This window comes from Octopus bimaculoides, chromosome 7 (assembly GCF_046866305.1).
Source record: "Octopus bimaculoides isolate indiv1 chromosome 7, ASM4686630v1, whole genome shotgun sequence".
Lineage (NCBI taxonomy): Eukaryota > Metazoa > Mollusca > Cephalopoda > Octopoda > Octopodidae > Octopus > Octopus bimaculoides.
Window position 1 is genome coordinate 75,654,491 of NC_142934.1, and position 24,122 is coordinate 75,678,612.

Genomic DNA, 24,122 nt, shown 5'->3' on the forward strand with positions numbered 1-24,122 from the left:
CTATTATAACATCAACATCACAAACATTACCATACCACAACTACCAATAATACTACTACTGGCATGTCATTGGTTACGATGACAAAGGTTCCAGTTGATCCGATGAATGGAACAGCCAGCTCATGAAATTAATGTGCAAGTGGCTGAGTACTCCACAGACGCATGCACCCTTAACATAGTTCTTAGGGAGATTCAGTGTGACAAAGTGTGACAAGGTTGACTCTTTGAAATAGAGGTACAACTCATTTTTGCCAGCTGAGTGGACTGGAACAATGTGAAATAAAGTGTCTTGCTCAAGGACACAATTCATTGCCGGAAATTGAACTCATGACCTTACAATCGTTAGCTGAATACCTTAACCACTAAGCTATGTGCTTTCATAATACTACTACTATATCATTAGCATCATCACCATAACCAACATCACTAGCAAGAAAATTACTTCCCCCACCACTTCAATATTATCACTTTTATCTTTTACTGGTTTCAGTCATTTGACAGCAGTCATGCTGGAGCATTGCCTTGAAGGGTTTTAGTCAAACAAATTGACCCCCAGGACATTTTTCTCTCTTTTAAGCTTAGTACATATTCTATCAGTCTCTTTTCCTGAACCGCCAAGTTACTGGTTGTCAAGTGGTGATGAGGGGGGGGGGGACAAGCACAGACACAAAAACACACATGCGTGCTTGCACGTGAGCACACACACACACACATAAATATATGAGGTAGTATCAAAAAGTTCCTGGACTAGTTCTGTAGTGTGCCAACAGATGGCAGTACATGGTTGTGTGCACAGTGAGAGCTAGCACTGACCTTCACGACGAAATGTGCAGAGTGACATTGCGGTGTTTACTTTGCAAGTTGTGAAATTTGTGTTTTCGTGATCTCATGTGTGCTGTAGTCTGTGATTTTTGTCATGGACAGGAAGCTGGAACAAAGAGCCAATGTGAAATTTTACATTAAACTTGGGAAGTCCGGTACAGAAACATTGAGTATGCTTTGGCAAACATACAGTGATGAAGCAATAGGTCATATGGAACGTTTTGAGTGGCAGGAGCACTTAAAAAGGCATGACAGAGCTGCAACTCAATCAAGAGCATGCTCGTCATTTTTTTTTATAACATCCATGGTATTGTGCATTGAGAATTCATCCCCTAGGGCCAAACAGTCAATTGAAAGTTCTAGTCTGACGTTTTGAACCATTAGAGGGAGGACATTCGGTGAAAACAACTAGATCTGTGGAGTGCAAAGATTTAGATTCTTCACAATGACAATACACCTTGTCGTTGAGCTTTCCTTACTTGTGAGTTCCTCACAAAAATCATGGTATTGCTTCCCTCACATACCCTATTCACCAGATTTAGCACCTGCAGACTTCCATCTCTTCTCCAAGATGAAAATGCAGCTCAAAGGTCACTGTTTTAACAACATTGTCGAGATCAAACATGCACCACAGAAGGTTCTCAACTCACTTATGAAAAACAATTTCCAGGCTGGATTCCAGAAGCAGCAGGAATGCTGGGACCGGTGTATTGCTGCGCAAGGTGACTATTTCAAAGGAGATGATGTTAAAACTTAGGTAAATAAGTTATTTTTCATTAAATATAACTAGTCTGGGAACATTTTGATACCTCCTAATATATGATGGGCTTCTTTCCTTTTCCGTCTACCAAATCCACTCACAAGAAGACACATTCCCAAGGTGCTATGCAGTGGGACTGAACCCAGAACTATGTGGTTGGGAAGCAAGCTTCTTACCCCACTGCCATGCCTCCACTTTATATATATATATATATACATATATTATATATATATATATATATATATATATATACATATATATATATATATATATATACATATATATATATATATATATATATATATATATATATATATACATTATTTACATTTGACAGATATTTGTCCTCATCCTGTTTGTTGTTAACACAACGTTTCGGCTGATATACCCTCCAGCCTTCGTCAGGTGTCTTGGGGAAATTTCGAACCTGGGTTCTCATTCCTAACGATGTTACTATTATTATATTATACTATTATTAATCAGGTCACTGCCATGAATCGAACTCGGAACCTTGGGGTTAGTAGCCCGCGCTCTTAACCACTACGCCATATGCCCGTGGGCAATTATGGGGTGAATTTTAAGGCTTATAAATCTATTATTTTTCTATCCTTCCTCAATACCGGTTCCCATATGCTATTCATATCTGCACTCGGTCTGCTTAGGAGGTTGTTGTGTCCTAGCATATGTGCTGCTTTTAGTTTTCGTATTTTCCTGTGTTGTTCCCTGTCTATTATTTTAACTTCATCCCACAGGGGAAGGTGGTTTCCATTTTTCCATACATGATCAGCTATACCCGATTTATCAATATCTCCTCGTGTCACAGCTTTGCGATGTTCTTCTACCCTTATTTTGAGGGGGCGACATGTTTCGCCTTTGTATAACCTACCACAGCTGCATGGGATGGAGTACACGCAGTTTTTGGTCATATTCTCTTCTGTTGGTGGTTTTACCCGAAGGAGATATTTGCGAAGTGTTGTATTGCTCTTGAATACTGCCCAGGGAACAACACTGGAAAATACGAAAACTAAAAGAAGCAGCACATATGCTAGGACACAACAACCTCCTAAGCAGACCGAGTGCAGATATGAATAGCATATGGGAACCGGTATTGAGGAAGGATAGAAAAATAATAGATTTATAAGCCTTAAAATTCACCCCATAATTGCCCACGGGCATATGGCGTAGTGGTTAAGAGCGCAGGCTACTAACCCCAAGGTTCCGAGTTCGATTCACGGCAGCGACCTGATTAATAATAGTATAATATAATAATAGTAACATCGTTAGGAATGAGAACCCAGGTTCGAAATTTCCCCAAGACACCTGACGAAGGCTGGAGGGTATATCAGCCGAAACGTGTTAACAACAAACAAGATGAGGACAAATATCCGTCAAATGTAAATAATGTAAATAATGTAAATAATTCCTCATCTCTTAAATATAGAACTATATATATATATATATATATATATATATATATATACACACACACACACACACATATAAGACAGGCTTCTTTCCACTATCAGCTAAACATACACAACCATTGTACTGAGTGCAGAAGAACAATAATTATTGTCTGACCAAGTCTACTTTACCTGCCTCTGTTGTGGTCACTGTCAAAATCTACAGGCACATAACCAATAAGAAAGCCTCTGTGTTGTTGTTCGATCCGCTAGAAATCGTGGCCAAATTACTCCCTAATGCTTCACGTACATAGGCACACATTGAACGTTGAATGATGTAGTTCATGATGTACAAAAAAAATGGAGTGGTAGTTATATGTGGTACACCTTTGAGCATAGCAATGAGGACTAACAAGAGTTTAAACAACAGACAGACAGTAAAGTGAGTACATGACCACCAGTGGTATTCACGAGGTACAATACCACTATTACTACCACTGCATAGTCCAGGGATCGAAGCCACAATCATTGCAACCCCTAAGCCATGTGCCTCCACTATATATAGAATAATCAATCTATTGATCAAGCTTAGCCATTCAACTGTTTGTAGCTTTACTCAGGACTGCTCTGAGCTGCACACAACCAACAAGAAGACTGCCAATATAATGTCACAGCCACTATAACCAAAAATTAATTGATCAGCCTACATTATATTAATTAGACTGTCATACTTACCTTGGTGATTTTACAACTTTTAGGTTTTGAATGCTTAGAATCTGTGCCACTTATAAGGGTCCTGAAATACTCATCAAAGCTCTTACGAGATTCAGTGGATGTTATGCCTCCAATGGCCCACACCGTACAAAAGAGGAACAGATTTTGGAGCCAGAGGAATATCTGAAAATATAATGGTGAGTTAGTAATAAAAATGTATATGTAGATGTGTGTGTGTGTGTGTGTGTGTGTGTGTGTGTGTGTGTGTGTGCGTGTGTGTGTGTGTGTAATATACATACATACATACATACATACATTCAACACTATCATATTTTATGCCTACTTTCCATGTTAGCATGGATTTGATGAGTTGTTGCAGTACTAGTTCTCATTTGGAGTTAGTGCTGTCCAGAGGACCATGTCTCATTCATACATTTTATTTTGGCTTAGTACCTCTGGTGGGATGTCTTTCATGAGCCCAGCAGTTAAGATGACAAGGAACTGAGACTTATGGCTATTTGCTGTACTTGAGAAGACACGTCAAGCTAATTAAGATCATGGCTATACATGCATACAGGCATGTTCTCTACATTTCTCTCTCTTTCTCAGCTGAGAGATCCTAGTCTTGCAGGCTCATGGGTGTTGGTGTCACATAAAAATGCCCTTGCTGGTGCCACATAAAAACACCCATACTGGTGCCACATAAAAGCACTTGTACCAGTGCCATGAATAAGCACTTAGTACACTCTGTAAAATGGTTGGTATTAGAAAGGACATCCAACCATAGAAACCATGCCAAAACAGACAAATGGAGCCGGGACAGCTCTCCAGCTGGCCCATTCTTGTCAAACTATCCAACCCATGCCAGCATGGAGAATGGACGTTAAAAGATGATGATATATAAAGGCATAAATAATGGGCTTTCTACACTTATTTATTTGTGCATTGTTGATTTACAACTGTTTCTGACTTTTATCGTCTGCTAAGTAGTCATTTGAAGCAATGCATCAGTCCAGATGCATTTTCCACTATTCAAAGCAGTGCTAGAACTCTTGCGAAGTGATTCCTTTTAATGCCTCCGTCGTTTTTCGTCTTCACCTCTTCCACATCTGCGAATTCAATAACACCAGCTTTTGTCACCAGAGCTGACCTTCGAAAAAAGGTCCAGATCAACTTTCAACTGTTCTTTCAGTTCACGACACGCATTCGGTCGTGACTGCTTTTGATCTTCCATGAGCAAGCAAGGCACAAGTTTTGCTGCAACTCTTTTCATTCGCAATTCCTCACTCAAAAGTCATTGGCAGGAGCTCCAGGACACACCGGTCATATCAACAAGTTCGTCAATTGTTTGACGACGGTCCTCCAAGATCATGAATTCTCATGATGTTTTCATTCATTCAGGAGGTCGACAGTTTTCCTGAACAAGGTTGGTCTTCAAGCAACAAATGACCTTTCCTAAAGCATGAAAACCACTGGTAAACTTGTATTTTGCTCATGGCAGTGTCCTTGTAAGCTGTATGAGGCATGACAACTGTTTTGGCTGCCATTTTCCCCAGTAGAAAACAGAATTTCACAAAAGCATGCTGTTCCTTAATTTCAGGCATTGTAAAAATCAACTAACAGGGGAGAAGCACTGCAAAACAAAAATGTACCATGTGGTAGTATGACCTTGCGGGACAATGCCAGTTGATAGACTGATGCGTGTGGTGATGGTAGTGGGACATCAGGTGGCTTCTAGCAGCAGAAGCCTTAACTACAACAGGTTTGTACAACAGAGAACCTTTCCAGGTAACTTCTGGGTACCCCATTATAAATGCTATCAGTTTCAAAGTCTACACATGCATGTCATGTGTCAAAATAATCAGAAACATAAGTGATAAAGATATGGAAAGAGGAGTGAAAAAAAAGAAAACAGAAATAATAGAAGAGAAACAGAAATAATAGAAGAGAAACAGAAAAAAAGAAGACAGAGAGAGAAGAAACCAGATAATGACTGATGGGCAAAGGAGGGGAAGGAACTAGGTCACATTTTTCTATCCATGAGCTTTAGTCTCTTTTTTCTGTTACAAGGGTCGAATAGTATCAACACAAAGGATTGAAATTTGATATTCACCACATCTCCTCTAGTAGCTAACTTTGTGTGAAATTTTATATCAATAATAGGGCGTTGCTTGTTGAACTATTACTATGCTATGATTATTCAAGTATGGTGTTTTTTGGAATGTGTTTATCTAAGGTAGCTTAATTTTCTTAGTTATTCAAAATGTGTAGTGCCAGAGAATTTATATTATCATCATTTAATGTCCACCTTCCATGCTGATGTGGGTTGGATGGTTTGACAGGAGCTGGCTAGAAGACTGCATTGGGCATCAGTGTCTGTTTAGGTATGGTTTTTAAGGTTGGATGCCTTTCCTACACCAACCATGTCTGGTCTGAGTGCTTTTTACATGGCACCAGCACAGGTGAGGTCAGTTTTGGCATGGTTTTTATAGCTGGACGCCCTTCCAAATGCCAACCACTTCACAGTGGGAGCTTCTCTATGCTGATGACCTTCAGCTCTAATAGCTGAATCACTATCAGAACTAGAGGAGAAGTTTCAGGTATGGAAGCAAGGTCTAGAATTGAAGGGCCTTAGAGTCAATCCAGCAAAAACCAAGGTCTTAATAAGTAGGAAGGCAGACAAATAACAAATCCCCTCAGGTAGATGGCCCTGCTCAATCTGTAGAAAAGGTATAGGTAGAAACTCCATAAGAGTATCTGGTTTAAGCTATAGACATATAAGAGGTGCAGCAATATCAAAGGAAGGCTAACTGGGAAGATAGTTCTTGTTTGTGGCAAATGCTCAGGGGCAATAAACACTGAAAATGGGCAGAAAACAGCTTCTGTCACATGCCAGGGAGAAAAACTAGAAGTAGTTGATAGCTTCCGTTATCTAGGAGCATTGCAGAAAGACTAAATGAACATTTAAGACAATATGACGACAAAAAACAGTCCTCCATACTCTACCAACATGCCAAGGACCAACATGGAGGCAACCTGGATCAACTTGACATCCGCATTTTATCCAAGCACCCAAAGGACCCAACCCCGAGACAAATACAGGAGTACATCTGCATAAATTAAACATCCCCAGTACTAAATAGGAAATATACGTAGTAGGTAATCATACCCCCATACCTACAGTTTATATTTATATACAGAAAGAATAGTTAGTGGGCTGTTATGTAGATGTATGTATGTGGGTTTGGGTGTATGTATATATGTATATGTATATGCATATGTATGTAGGCAAATGTATGCGTATGTGTGTGTGTGTATGTGTGTGTGTGTGTGTGTGTATGTGTGTGTGTGTGTATGTATAGGTATACGCTCATGTATGTAGGGAAATGGATATGAGAATAAACATACAGACGGATAGGTACATACGTAATATGAACAGACAAGCACACATACACACACACATATGCAAATGAAGATTGAAACACATGACCATATACACACACACTTCATTTCACACAAGGACACATATGGAGACACACATCCACACATATGGAGATACACTTTCATACATACAGAGACAGTACATAGTTACAAAAACCCATACACACACATATACACACTCAGACATGTACACACAAAGAGACAAAGGTACACACACACACACACCCAGGCATGCACACACAAGGAGACAAAGATGCACACACACACACATGCTAGAAGAAGCAGTCAAAACGACCAAAACCACATTTAAGAGCAATTTCGAAGGGAATGATAAATAAAACTTTTACCTTGTTATTTTTTTACAGTTATAACTAGGTTTCGGATTTTATTTAGCAAATAAAATAATTTTGCCTACCAAATTATTTTATTTGCTAAATAAAATCTGAAACCTAGTTATAACTGTAAAAAAATAACAAGGTAAAAGTTTTTATTTTTCATTCCCTTCGAAATTGCTCTTAAATGTGGTTTTGGTCGTTTTGACTGCTTCTTCTAGTGTGTAAAACTACCTGTTAAAAGTAGTTTCTCTTGTGTTTAAATGTACACTATTTTATATTGAGAATATGTTGTCTATTGACTTTTTATACATGCTAGGCCACTGGTAGTGAAATTTCTAAAATGACTCACTACCCTATATATTTTACGTATATATATATATATATATATATATATATATATATATATATATATATATGTATATATATATATATATCCAAAGTTTTAAATTTTTACATTTAAGAGAGAGATTTGACGCTAATATCCATATCATAGGAATAAATAACATTGATATGGATATTAGCGTCAAATATCTCTCTTAAATGTAAAAATTTAAAACTTTGGATATATAAACAAGGTGAACGATCCCTAAGGAGTCTAATTTAGATTTTTTTGCGGTGAAATCTCTTGCTATATTGGTAACGATTACATAGTTTACTGTGAAAAATTATACATATATATATATATATATATATATATATATATATATATATATATACACATAGATAGATAGATGCACACACATACACACACACACACACACACACCTTTCATGCAGCTAACATACACTAAAAACTTCTTATGATACCATGAAGTTGTAATATTTTCACTAATTTCTTACTCATAATTAGTGAAAGCTAAACTGGTTGACTTCTTTTTATATCTGTTACTATAACTCACAACATGGGAGAAAACTCTCTCCAACAAAACTTTTCACTACGCGCACATATATACACACACACACACACACACACACACACACAAATATATATTAGTTCATATTATAGGTACAGGCATGGCTATGTGTTAAGAAGCTTGCTTCCCAACCACATGGTTCTGGGTTCACTCCCACTGCATGGCACCTTGGGCAAGTGTATTCTACTATAGCCTTGGGCCAACCAAAGCCTTGTAAGTGGATGTGGATTAGGTAGATAGAAACTGAAAGAAGCCCATATATATATGTGTGTGTGTGTGTGTGTGTGTGTAACATATGGTATAATTAAAAACAGGGCAAATATATATACATATATATATATATATGTGTGCGTGTGTGTGTGTGTGTGTGTGTGTATATATATCTGTGTGTCTGTGTTTGTCTCCCCACCATCACTAGACAACTGATATTAATGTGTTTATGTCCCAGTCACTTAGTGGTTCGAAAAAGAGACTGATAGAATAAGAACTAGGTTTATAAAGAATAAGTCGTGAGGTTGATTTGTTTGACTAAAGGCGGTGCTCCAGCATGGCTGCAATCAAATGACTGAAACATGTGGAAAAAATTATATATATTGGTGAGCATTAGTATATGCTAGGCTGTCTTGCGCTAGGTCCGTTACATCATGACAAGGTCATTACTGTGGCTCTTGTGACTGAAAACACTATGAGATTCAGCATTATACCATCAGGTAGTTATTTACGCAACCTCATCCATATATATAAAGCAGGTTATTCCAGTAACTACATGCAGACCACCTTACCTGTTGACTTGTCAAGGTTTTGCCGCCTTCAACATCTTTGTCGGAGTCCCTGATTTCATCCATCAAACATGTATACATGCGCAGGAAGGAGTTAATGAGTTGCATGTCAGATACCTTGAGGAAGAGTCGGCATTTATGTTGTACAAAGTAGAGGGTGGGTGGCATGAGCCACTCAAACATGTCATTTATCAGTTCCTTGTGAGCAAGTTCTAGATGGTCTGGGAGTTCATAGTCCATGAAGGATTGCTTGAAGGGCCTCCATCCCATTTCTTCAGGTTCCATGTAGATCATTCCACATCTGCTCACTGTAGCTGGTGAGGCTTGCTCAAGGTCAGAAGCTTCAAACAGTAAGTTCATTGCCTTACTCATCTGGATTATTTCACCACTCATTAAACATAGCTATAAAATAGATAATTAAAGAGGATAATTTAGATAAAGAAACACAATTTGTTTAGCTTTTGTTAGTATGTTATATAAGATGACAAATTAAAATGTATAAATATAGGCTCAGGTGTGGGTGCGTGGTAAGAAGCTTGCTTCCCAACCACATGGTTCCAGATTCAGTCCAACTGCTTGGTACTTTAGGTAAGTGTCTTCTACTATAGCCTCAGACCAACCAAAGCCTTGTGAGTGGCATTGATAAACAGAAACTGAAAGAAGCCTGTTGTATATATATATATATATATATATATATATATATATATATATATATATACTAGACTAGACTAGACTAGACTACCCGTGACCCATTGGGTTAGGGTTAGGGTTAGTGTCTGAGTTTCCTAGCAATAGAGTTATGTTTCATGGTTTTTTTGTTTTCTTTTCCAGCTTATTTCACAAGCTTTCAACGAATGTGACATTGAAATCACGCGTAAACAGCTGCTTACCCCATAAAAGGAAAGATTTGGCTGCTATTTCTTGCACAACCTGCTACCAAGTAACAGGTATTTCAGGTCCTTTACTGCAAATAGCTGTTATGTGGTAGCAGGGCGTGCTAGAAATAGCAGTCAATTCTATGGAGCTGAAATATGTTGAATGCACTCGAAAAGTTTTTTGCAATGATATTCCCTTGGGGGCGATCTTTTGCTTTGATTCTCAGAACTGTCATCCAGATCAGCTGGTTTTATTCGTTAATTTCCATAAAAAAATTATATTTATTTACTTTCGATTTAAAGTGAAAGATGTATGAACGTATATATGAAATGGACATGTGTGTGTGTGTGTGTGTGTGTGTGCGTGTGAGAGAGAGAGAGAGTACTACTTACACATACATAAGAACACACACGTTCACTCACTCTTTCTCTCTCTCTCACACACACACACACACATGCACACATACATACAAAAAAGATGTACACATATGTATTGATGGATGTAAGTATACATCTCCCTCTTTTTCTTTCTCTCTCTCTCTTTCTCTCTCTCTCTCTCTCCCTCATTCACACACACATCCATTTCATATACATGTACATACATCTTTCACTTTCTCCTCTCTTTCACTTTAAAACAAAAGTAAATAAATAAAAAAAATTTTACAGAAATTAACGACTTGAAAATAATTAAAAAAAACAGTAAACTATTGTGTGGTTAAAGAAGGCTAAAATATAAAGGTACAGGTACTACTCATTTTTGTCGGCTGAGTGAACTGGAGCAATGTGCAATAAAGTGTCTTGCTCAAGTACACAATGCATCACCGGGAATCGAACTCACAACCTCACAATCATGAGCCAAATGCCCTAACCACTAAGTCATATGTGTGTGTGTGTGTGTGTGTATCTTTGTGTCTGTGTTTGTCTTCTCATTGCCACTTGACAACAAGTGTTGGTGCATTTACCTCCCCGTAACTTAGTGGTTCAGCAAAATAGACCAATAGATTAAGTACTAGGTTTAAAAAATAAGTTCTGGGGTCGATTTCTTCAACTAAAACTATTTAGGGTGATGCTCCAGCACAGCTGAAGTCAAATGACTGAAACAAGTAAAAAAAATGAAAGAGTAACAGAGAGTGTGTGTGTGTGTGTGTGTGTGTGTGTGTGTGTGTGTGTGTGTTGAAACTAACCTTTTTGTTGTCGTCAAGGACTGTATTCATGTTCTCAATCCAGATGGCATCCACAGGACCATCAAAAATAATCCACTTGCGGTCATCAGTTGCTTCGTTAGCAAATGACCTGAATGCAGTTGCCAAAACCCCTGGGAGAGAATACAAACAAAAAGAGAAATGTGGTAATCACTGGGATTAGAAATAAGCTGTCAGTCACTTATTTACACTATTGGGTCAAGGAGCATCTAGAGAATTTATGGAATATACGGAAAAAATGGACAGGAAAACAATTATGATGACAATGACTGCGACAACAATAGTGGCGACAATGACGACATTGATGATGGAGTATGTATAGAATATAGTCAAAGACAACTAGTTTATCAAGCCAGACTGAAGCATAAACTAGATCACACAGGCTATATGAGGACAATTATTACCAAAAACCCAATTTATAATGTAAACTAAAATCAATGTATAATGGGACAATATTCATTGTAGCAACTTAAGATTTTAGAAAATTATGAGGTGTTAGCAAAGTTTGTGTACAGAGATGTGTTGGAAGAATTTATTCACATTGCATATATATACAGACCTTCAAACATATAAACAGAGATAGAAATTGTCCAAATGAATGTATCAGTGCTTGATATAAAGCTTGCAATGTTTTGGAGAGAAAATCTTTCAATTTTGTCCTTATCACAAGAACACATCCAGGCAAACACAAAAAAAAAAAAAAATTGCTAGCTCAGCATGTAGAGGCAAAATGAAGGGGAAATGGGTCATAAGCTTCTTTTTCATTGGTTGGAGTATCAAAAGTTTTCCTGGGGTGCATTGATTTGATTAATCAGAACCCATGTTAATCACAACTCTAGCCCAGCTCCAACAATAAACACATGCTAGAACTGTATATTTTGCAAAATATTTTTAAATTAAAAAGAACCAGAGTCAAGCTAAACATTGCTACAGGCAAGACCCAACCTTCAGCCCATATATTTAAACCCAATTTATGAGGGGTAATTCTGCTTCACAGAATTCCTTTCTAATTCAAAAACTTTTATACTTCTATAGACATGAATTGAGCTCCTCTATCATTGTGAACAGTACTCAGCATTTCAACTAAAGAGTGTAGCACTTTAAGACATTAAACAAAAATTTCAGATGTTATATCAACAAAAGAATAACCTAAGTATTCATCAACTGCCACAATACTAATTTCAAAATGCTGATCGTTTAGATTACACAAAATCCAATGACGTACATTCTATAACCTGAGAAGCTTTTATGAGGTGGTATTCAATCAGGTATGCTGGTATTTTGAAAATACCTCATGGAGTGGCAATCATGCCTTGTATGAGGCTGCCCTTTGGAAAGGTATAGCACCTTTTCAGCCACTTGCCAGGGATACAGCAAAGTCATGGGACTGCAGCATGGCAGATTGTGAAGAGGTAACAGAAGAGCTCAACTGAGCTAACAATGCGTTTTATATTGATGATAAAGAGAGAAATCCTAGAAGATCAACAGTTAGAATCACCAAGCTTTATCAAGAGAGGAACTGCAATGCATCCATAGGGGTGGCACCCATGGTTGTGTAATCAGATAATGAAAGATTCACTATGACTCAAACTCCCAATTCAAATTCATAATAATGGAATTGGAAGGCAACAGAGTCATGGGAATCAGCAAAAGCAGAGCAGCCAAAGGAGAGAGAGAGAGAGAGAGAGAGAGAGAGAGAGAGAGAGAGAGAGAGAGAGAGAGACAGACAGACAGACAGACAGACAGACAGAGACAAACAAAGATTCAGTCAGACTATAGAATTTAAGTTTTAGTTTGGAGCATGTTTAATAGTCATAATAGATTTTTTCAAATACATCCTTAAAGGAAAACAAGATTTTCCTGGATCTGGGTATGACAACAAACTAATCCCACTTGGGTGGCAGAATTCATTGTGAATGTGTCAAAGAAATCTAGCTGAACACTCCAACACAAGACATCAGTATGCAAATTCTCTTTTCTACAGAAGTAGAAAATGTCAAAGTTATATGAAACAAGCTGAACCCCACAATGTAATATCTTGTCAGTTTTATTTTGCATTTTTAAGATTTATCAAATATAAAACAAACAGTTGATCTCTAATGAGGGTAAAGTGTCACCCTGGGAGTTAATGTTGCTATTGACATTAGTACTCAGCAGTTGTGACAAATTCATTCTCAATAGAAAGAATACAATTCACTTTTGGAAAGGGTGCAAGAAGGGAAAAAACTTACTGGACGCCCACCTTGTGATAACGTAGCTAGACCAATGACTAATGAATCAGTCTCTAGTAACAAACTCGCCCATCACAATGCATTACAGAACACAATGCTTTAAGTAAGGGAGAAAACTCATAACTTGAGGTAAAAATAGAATCACAATCAAGACCATGTTTAACCCTTTAGCATTCAAATTACTCTGTTAAATCTAATTTTTGTTTATTCTCATTGTTTTGAATTAATCATGCATTATCTCATAACTTCAAGATTTCGATGATGTGATTGAAAATTTGTAGAATGACATTGTAGAGTAGGTCTGAGAAGCCAGATCTAGCTGGTTTGAACAAAGAACAGGTGAAATATTTGGGCTGGATATGGCCAGTTTGAACACTAAAGGTTTAAATTTCTTTCAATCTCAATTATCACAGATCTTCTACCATAAATACTACATATTTTATTAATATACATTGTCTTCTCTCACCACAGGTCTTCTACTTTCACGGTAAGCCCCTCCAATCACTACAGTTCTCTAAACTTACTATTACATAATTTATTTCCATACATACTGCTCCAGCCACAAGTCTTTTACATACATTGTCACATGTCTTAATACCAGAGTGTAATACACACGATATGGCTAATATTTTATACAGTCATTGAAGAAAAAATGCACTAAATGCAAGAAAAGTATTTGCAAGTGTTCATTCACAAAAACTTTGATCTTACTGTCTTGTTTCACAAACAAAAAAGAATTGACCTTACCATCTGTCCACTCATGGGACACCGGATCAAAGCAACCATATAATTGTCCCATTGTGATAGACTTGGGGTTAATTATGGTATATTTCACTTTGTTTTCTTCAAACAGCTTATCCTGGCAGAGATCTGTCAAAGCATTTGCAAGAACTTGGTAAGCCATGGTTTTCCCACCCAAAGGTTCTCCAACAATCATCAAGCCATGGCGTACAAGAATCATTTCATATACCTGCAACACAGAAGATGTAAATTTATATATACACACATCATCATCATCATCATCGTTTAACGTCTGCCTTCCCTGCTGGCATGAGACACATAAACACACACATATAACCTGCACTCTCACTTGGCTTGCCGGGTCTTCTCACGCACAGCATATTTCCAAAGGTCTCGGTCACAAGTCATTGCCTCGATGAGGCCTAATGTTTGAAGGTCGTGCTTCACCACCTCATCCCAGGTCTTCCTGGGTCTACCTCTTCCACAGGTTCCCTCAACTGCTAGGGTGTGGCACTTTTTCACACAGCTATCCTCATCCATTCTCGCCACATGACCATACCAGCGCAACCATCTCTCTTACACACCACAACTGATGCTTCTTAGGTACAACTTTTCTCTCAAGGTACTTACACTCTGTCGAGTATGCACACTGACATTACACATCCAGCGGAGCATACTGGCTTCATTCCATTTCACTGCCATGTACCATGGCTGTTTGTACACATGTGTCATACAGTCTGTCTTTTACTCTGAGTGAAAGGCCCTTTGTCACTAGCAGAGGTAAGAGCTCTCTGAACTTTTATATATATATATACATATGTATATACCGTAAATCCTCGAGAATAATCCGCATTTTTTTCCCAAAATTTAAAGGTCAAAATACGAGGTTAAAAATTTAAAATATTTTCTAAGCAATGTCTGAGTATCTATTTGCTGTCAGGCAATGTTTATTCAGACACATTTTGTGATGTCAGGCACGAAAATCCTTTAAGCTAATACCTTAAGTTATATTAATTTTTCACTGACGTTATTACTGTTATTTCTTTATTTTCTGCAAACAAAGTGCACAAAAAAGCTACACATTTGCATTATGTTATATATACAATAATAATAAAGGACGTTGCCAAATATATGTTTACAAACCAAGGATGTTATACGGACCTCCTTGACTCAAGTTAGAGAAGGGGTGCATATTATACACAAGGTTTAGGTTTTTCAGAGATACAGCCCCCTAAAAATCCCCTGTGTATTATACTCAAGGGCGGACTGTACTCGAGGATTTTCGGTATATATATATATATGTATATATATGTGTGTGTGTGAGTGTATGTATATATATATATATATATATATATATATATATATATATATATATATATATATATATATATATATATATATATATGTATATATGTAGTCCATCTCACCCACCTACCTGAATAATCTTATCCAAGAACCATGGAACACATTGTAACTTTCTCTTCTGTATGTTTGTCTCCAGAGCATCCATGAATATGCCATAGTCTGGTTGAGGCAGACTAACACCTGGGAAAAGGTCAGCAATAATACCTTCAAATAAGGGGACATCCTGTCAAGAGAAAACATAGATAGTCATTAAAAACTGTACAAGTATAGACAAAGTATATCAAGTATAGACAAAGGCTGAAAATTTAAACATTAGAATAAAGCAATCTGAAATAGGACCAAAGTAGGAGTTATCCATTATTTTTGGTGCCATTTAGTGTGTGGTCTACCTGGCCATTTACACTTTAGTGTGCAGTCTAACCCTGACTCTAAACCCTAACACTAAATTCTAGCCCTATACACTAATCCTAAATCTAATCCCTAAACACCTAACCCAAACCACAAACACTAACATTAGCTTTAACACTAAACCTTAACCCTATATCCTGACCCTAACATCTAAAACCCTAACCCTAACCCCCTAAACCCCTAACACCAACCCTAAACGATAACCTTATATATATTAGTAACTGAGGCAGTATTAATATTGAGAAGTAATATTTATTCCCATTTAAACGTGGATATTCTATCAGATCATACTAACGGAACAGATTAGTTTGCTCTGATTGAGCATCCATATTTAAATGGGGATAAATATTACCCTAACTCTATATCTTTACCCTAACCATAGACTTAATCCCTACATCCCTAACCTTAAACCCTAATCATAGACCCTAACTCAGATCAGGTCATTTCACAGAGTAGACAACAGGCACCCAAATATTTTCAGCCAACTGAAAAGACAGAACAAATAGTGGTATCATATTATTTTAGAGTGATGACAGCGTCATCACCATCACCACCAAAATATCATGACTGGTCAACAAATATTCACTACAAACTCTAGCGCAATGACATGCTGCACCCACCATCTGTCTCTGCAGTAAATATTTTGGCCTTTGCATCTGAATAAGCTCGATGTACATTATCTATCAACAACATTTACCCATATATGCACCACTCATTCTTGATCTCTAATGTGCATAAACCCCTGACCAACAACCCCCAATGGCTGTATGAATTAAAATACAAGAAACCTCTACTTTCTGTATATTCTGTCTTTTTTTTTTTAACGTCATCAATTTTTCAATGAATCAAAAATCAGATCCGCTTGCAGAAAAAAATTTATAAATACATCTGATCCCTAAACATACCATTACAAGCGAAAGTGACTATTTAAAGATCTGAGAAACCGTAAACCAAATTCCCTTTTTTTACTATTTTAATTCTCACACTTGTTTTTTTCAGTATGACTTGTCGACAACCACTGAAATTAATGAACCTTGTACATTCTAACAAATTAATATACAGTTTTAATTTCAGACTTACACCTTCTGTTTTGAACATGATGATTTATCAACATTGAAACATTTTAGTTTGTCAACATTGAAACTTTTAACGATGTTTTTCTAATTTTAAACTTTTACCATTGATAAACAAAAAATATTGTTGAAACTAGTTTGGTACATATGTAAATAAATGTATTTTAAACATTTGGTCAGCCCAAAGCTAAAGTAGAAAACACTTCCCCAAGGTGCCACACAGTGGGACTGAATCTGAAACCATGTGATTAGGAAGCAAGCTTCTTAACCCACAGCCACGCCAACAAAAACTTACATTCAGGACTTTAAGTTTCTCTGTCAACAATTTAATAATCATTGCATCTTTTCAGCAGCTGCGAGTCTTTTGTATGTTTCAGTCATTTGACTGTGGCCATGCTGGAGCACTGCCTTTGGTCGAACAAATCGACCTCAGGGCTTATTCTTTGTAAGCCTAGTACTTATTCTATCGGACTCTTTAACCGAACCGCTAGGTTACGGCGACGTAAACACACCAACATCGGTTGTCAAGCGATGGTTGGGGAGGGGATACAAGCAGACACAAACACACACATATATATACAATAGGCTTCTTTCAGTTTCCACCTACCAAATCCACTCACAGGGCTTTGGATGGCTTGAAGCTAAAGTAGAAGACACGTGCCACACATAGGGATGAGAACCCAGCACAATGTGGTTGGTAAGCAAGCTACTTACCACACAGCCACTCCTGTTGTTATAAATATAAAATAATAAAATAAATTTCGGTAACTGAAGACGTGCAATGATCATTGAATTGTTCAAACAGAAATGACTTGAATGTAAATCTTCATATCTGTGTCATTCAATAAATAGTGATATTAGCAAGGGTGCATTTTGCACCCAAAGACAATATGAGAGTTTCTTTCATGGTAACTACTGCAGTGTAGTCTGTTCTAACAGAACATCCACGTTTAACTGGGAATGAATATTACCTCTCAATAAATACAGTCCTCTATTTCCAACAATATTGAGTTGTACCTCTTTTGTCATCACATGTGCTATGCTGATATATACTTAAGGCAGCAAACTGGCAGAAACGTTAGCACGCTAAGAAAAATGCTTAGTGGTATTTTGTCTGTCTTTATGTTCTGAGTTCAAATTCCGCCGAGGTCAACTTTGCCTTTCATCCTTTTGGGGTCGATAAACTAACTACCAGTTGCATACTGTGGTCAGCCTAATCGACTGGTCCCCTCCCCCAAAAATTTTGGGCCTTGTGCCTAGAGTAGAAAAGGATGTATGCATATCAACAATGTGACCTTCATGTAATTAGGGTACCTTCAGTTGATTAGTAGCAGGCTGAGTACCCCTCGTTGAGCAATTACTACATCAGGGGATCTCCTTGCTAGAAAACATCCAGCCTGGATTTTACATGTACCACTCCCTCAATTCGAATTTTTATTCACATTCATGGGAACTCAGTTGCTAACTGAGCTAATTTTTTTTCAGCTTATTGCATTTCAACATGGACAATGGCACAATCAAAACAGAATTTGAAGCTCATTGTGACCAGTGGTGTGCAAGTGCATCTGATGGTCTGGTTGATACTGTAATTCTGATATATATATATATATATATATATATATATATATATATATATATATATATATACACACAAACATATACACTACAACAATCATAAATATCATAAGACATATAGGAGCAGGTATGGATATGTGGTTAAGAAGCTTATTTTGCAACCATATGTGGTTTCAGGTTCAATCCCACTGTGCACCAGCTACATTGGGTAAGTATCTTCTATTATATCAACTAATGCTTTGTGTGTGAATTTGGCCAATAGAAACTGCATGAAGATCATTATACATGTGTGTGTGTGTGCGCACATAGGTACATGCATGTGTGTGTATGTGTCTTTATGTTGGTATTCATCCTGCATACACCACATGGCAACTGGTGTTGGTTTACTTACATCATTGTCACTTAGCAGTTTGGCAAAAGAGACCAATAGACTAAGTACCAAACTTAAAACAAAAACAAAAAAATAAGTTTTGGGGCCACTTTGTTCAACTAAATCCTTTGAGGCAGTGCCCCAGCATGGACACAGTACAATGACTAAATCAAGTAAAAGAAAGAAAATTTAAAAAAACAAATAAAGACACATACTTAACAGAGACAATGGTGAATGACTGACACCTTGACATTATGTCGTGCTTGAGAAGAAAATCCATCAAGCCAAGAAAAATCACAGTCGAGGCAGATACTGGTGTCACACACATGGCACACATGCTGGTGGCACGTAAAAGCACCCATTACATTCTTGAAGCAGTTGGCATTAGCAAGGGCATCCAGACATAGGAACCATGCCAAATCAGACTGGAATTTGATACAGCCTTCCAGTTAGCTAGACCTGGTCAAACCGTCCAACCCATACCAGCATGGACAACGGATGTTAAATGATGATGATGATGATGATGATGATAGTGACTTCGCAGAGAAGACATCAACAGAGATCAATGTAAAGTTTGAATGAAAAAGAAAATAATTTTACCTGTGACAAGAATTTTGGAAGGTTAACATCATTGATGGCTTTCAATAGAAGTACTGATTCATCTAGATCACCGTGTTTTAACTTGAGATTACCTGCTGCTGTTAATACAGACTTTACAGCTCTCATACCATAATCATAATGATGCTGAGAGGATAACTGCTCTGAACAAAGTTTATAAGTAGCCACAATCTTCCCGGATAAACTGGAAATGACATATTGGATTAGATGTTGTGATTACTTAATTACTGGTACAGTTGTTGTTGTCAAAATAATAATGCCCACCTGCATAAGCTTTCACCAACACCATTATTTCAACTACCACCACAACTGTCATAAACTCAATTACCACAGCTGCATCCACCACAATTATAACAACCATAAAATAAGTACCAGTCACCTCTAACACAGATAAATACCAACAGAACTATCTATCAACAATCACCAATACAACTAGCACAGACATATATAAATGTACATATATATATATATATATATATATATATATATATATATATATATATATATATATATATGTATATATATATGTATATATATATATATATATATATATATATATATATATATATATATATATATATATATGTATATATATATGTATATATATATGTATATATATATATATATATATATATATATATATATATATATATATATATATATATATATATATATGTATATATATATATATATATATATATATATATATATATATAATTCCAAGAAAGTTAGAGGTTGTGAATCCAACCAACTAAGGGATAATATCTATCCAATATACTGCTGGCAGAATACCCAATTATTAATACACAAGTGTTTTTTCATTGCAAGGCAATTATGTTACCGAGTGTAATAAATGGGTGAGGGTAAAGAGTTATTTTACCATTAATTTATAGAGCAATAAGAAAATGGAGGGGATCAAGAGGTGGTATTCAACAACTTTTAGACATTATATTATGTCAATTTATTTATTTACTAAAATGACAATTATAACATAAATAAATTGATAGAATATAATGTCTAAAAGTTGATGAATATCCCTCCATTTTCTTATTACTCTCTCTCTCTCTCTCTCTCTCTCTCTCCCTCTCTCTCTCTCCCTACATATATCTATATATATATATATATATCTGTGTGTGTGTGTGTGTGTGTGTGTGTGTATGTGTGTGTGTGTATATATATATATATATATATATATATATATATATATATATATATATATACATAATAGATGAATTAAAATAATGGTCATTAGATATAATTCCTTTATTATAGTAAATTTGGCTTACAGCTGTTTCTAGTAGTCATTATAGATAGGTTTACTCAATTGGTCTATTGATAAAAAGAGGCAAATTGAAAGACCTAAGAAAATTAATGATTTTACCAGCAATAGCTCTGACAAAAGTATCATTGATTTTCTTAGGTCTTTCGATTTACCTCAGTTGATCGATAGACCAATAAAGAATTGTGATGAACCATAACTTTGGACCTTGCCAATATATTACTTTGAGTTCTTCACTAATCTGACTAATATTGTTAGCCTGGGGTGCTAACAGAGAACTTATGAAGTATTTTGCCTGGATTGATAACTTTATTTTCGTATTTCATGTTGTTTACATTTTATGACGTCCTGTACCCATATATACATACCTATATACATATGTATGTATGTACATATATGTATGTATATATGTATATATTATTTATATTATTATTTGACTGAACGCCACGCATCCATTTCCAAGTAAGTTTATCTTCATACATACATATATATATATATATATATATACCAGAATAAGCACATAAATTAGAAACAAGGTGGAAAAAAAATAGTACTCAAATACCGGAAACAAAACCATTTTCAAACGTGTATCTATCAAAGTAATTGTATATTTATGCATATAACCTTATTTTGTTCCATTTGAAACAAAACTCTGACAAACAGGAATGAGAAATTCTGAATAACAGTTTTTCTGATATTTTTGCTGCTTTTTGATAAAGTGTAAATGTATATATATATTTTATTTAGGCATAGTGATACTAATAATCTGGTGTTAGAATTCTGTACCCATAGGCTTCAGAATGAAGTGTCAGTTGAGTATAGAGAGATAATAAGAAATTAGGATGACAAAGGAATAAACAATTATGTTATGAATTTTATTAGCTTATAGCTGTTTCTGCTATACGATGCAATGCACACACATACACATGCAATACACATACAATACACACATACACATGCATACATACACATATGCACACACACACACACACACACACACACACACACACACACACACTCAAAACATGTAAGTAAAGTTCTTCCTTACTTTCTGGCCTGTACAAATCCCATGGAGTATAGCACAATTTCACCAATGAGTGCATAATCTGGTACCATCATTGCAACTGTACGGAACAGTACCTGAAATAGCCAAAATTATTTGAGAAGGTTTATGTTTTTCTTTACAATAGACACTCCCCACAATTTTCTATCCATTTAATGGGAACTTGTCTCTTTCAACAAAATCAAACATGACATGTATCAAGGAAACAGTTTTGCAGCATTACATACTCTCTACTTACATTTGAACACAAGTCCCTAAAGTCATCACAAACATAAGAGACACATTCTTCAAAATCAGATGTATGTGTGTGGGTGGGTATATGCATACGTCTGTGTGTATGTGTGTGTACATATATATATATAGATTGCTAGCCACTACACATTCTTTTCTTCTCTCCTTGTTTCTTTCTGTGTTCCTTTTTGTAGAAGAGCATAGGCACAAAGTGTTAAAGACTTTTTCACTTCCCGAGCGTTATACTAATACATCTGTTTGTTGCTCTACACCACTTGTCTTTGTCTTTTGTTGTTTTTTTTGTGAATTCTCCCTACACACACACACACACACATGACATATATATATATATATATATATATATATATATATATATGTATGTATGTATGTATGTATATAAGTGGTCTGTAACCAGCCCACTTACGAGTATCTCAAATCATTTATAATAATTTAATTTGAAGTCTTACAGCCGTTTCTGGGATAACCCAAGTGGTAGGTATCATGTCCCTGCACTGGGCATTCCATCATCCAAGACAAGGTATGAATATTTTAGACAGAGAAAATTTACAGTTTATAGGAAATAAAATTCACAGTTTGTAAGGAATAAAATAAAAGAATAAAAGTTGTTAGAAGAACATAGGCAGGAGAATAGTGTTACGACTCATCTTTTTCCAGAGGATATGGATGTTGGTCGGTACTTCCATGAAGGTACAGGTCCTTACTTAAAATCCCAGGTAAATCCAGGCAGTGTTTTGAATGATGTATTCATATTGTAAATGTGTATATAGGAAGTATGATGGGCATAAAATTTTAACTAAAAACCTGTACCTTCATGGAACATCCGATGAATATATATATACATACATATACATATATATATATATATATATATATATATATATATATATATATATATATAAAGTAGAGAAAATTGAAAATGCAAATCATAAGCAGTTAAACACATTCCCGAACATATAAATGGAAATATTCAATCAAAGTAGTTGAATCATAAATATTTATACATATCAACATAAATCATGCATGTACAGGCGTAAAGATTCTCCAAGGGTATAAAGAATAAAACCAAACATACACAGAAATATAGAAGAAATATAAAAATACATAAAAATACAAATAAAATTACATATAGATAAAATTTACATGTGACAAGTTATGCGTGATAAATATAGGAGGTGTAAAACGAATGAGATGTTGATAAATATAGGAATAAGAACGTCAACCTTTAAAATGGCAAACTGCCTAAATCATCTAAAAATCACTAATACATATAGAATATAAGATAGAAATAACGCTAGATATCAAGGTTAAGAAAAACAAAGAAAATTGGAGGGTGTTTTTATTCGTTTTACACCTCCTATATTTATCACGCATAACTCCTCACATGTAAATTTTATTTATATGTAATTTTATATGAATTTTTATATATTTTTATATTTCTTCTATATTTTTTATGTATGTTTAGTTTTATTCTTTATACCTTTAGGGAATTTTTATGCCTGTACATCCATGATTTATGTTATGTATGAATATATATGATTCAACTATTTTGATTGAATATTTTCATTTATGCGTTCCCGGGAATCGGTTTGACTGCTTATGGTTTGCGTTTTCAATTTTCTCTACTCTGTATTTTTTCGCATTGGCTCTCTATAAGCACTCTGTAAATAGCCGATACATTTTAAAATGTACTTAATATTATATATATGTATATATATATATATATATATATATATATATATATATATATATATATATATATAAATATATATATATATATATATAAATATATATATATATATATATTAAATATATATATATATATATATAAATATATATATATATATATATAAATATATATATATATATATATATATATATATAATATATATATATATTTATATAT

General features: G+C 35.5%; 1 protein-coding gene across 6 annotated transcripts in view; it reads right to left on the minus strand.

Annotated features, from left to right (window-relative positions):
* LOC106876428 (dynein axonemal heavy chain 3) overlaps positions 1 to 24,122 on the minus strand; it is a 247,804-nt gene that overhangs the window by 127,160 nt on the left and 96,522 nt on the right. For all 6 annotated transcript variants that reach the window (XM_089355526.1, XM_089355522.1, XM_089355525.1 and 3 more), the window contains exons 29-35: positions 21,953 to 22,044; positions 19,608 to 19,809; positions 15,652 to 15,804; positions 14,223 to 14,445; positions 11,227 to 11,357; positions 9,171 to 9,569; positions 3,721 to 3,882 (exon numbers count right to left, since the gene is read on the minus strand). In XM_089355526.1, coding sequence (XP_089211652.1) covers positions 3,721 to 3,882; positions 9,171 to 9,569; positions 11,227 to 11,357; positions 14,223 to 14,445; positions 15,652 to 15,804; positions 19,608 to 19,809; positions 21,953 to 22,044 — 1,362 coding nt within the window. The remainder of the gene's footprint in view (positions 1 to 3,720; positions 3,883 to 9,170; positions 9,570 to 11,226; positions 11,358 to 14,222; positions 14,446 to 15,651; positions 15,805 to 19,607; positions 19,810 to 21,952; positions 22,045 to 24,122) is intronic.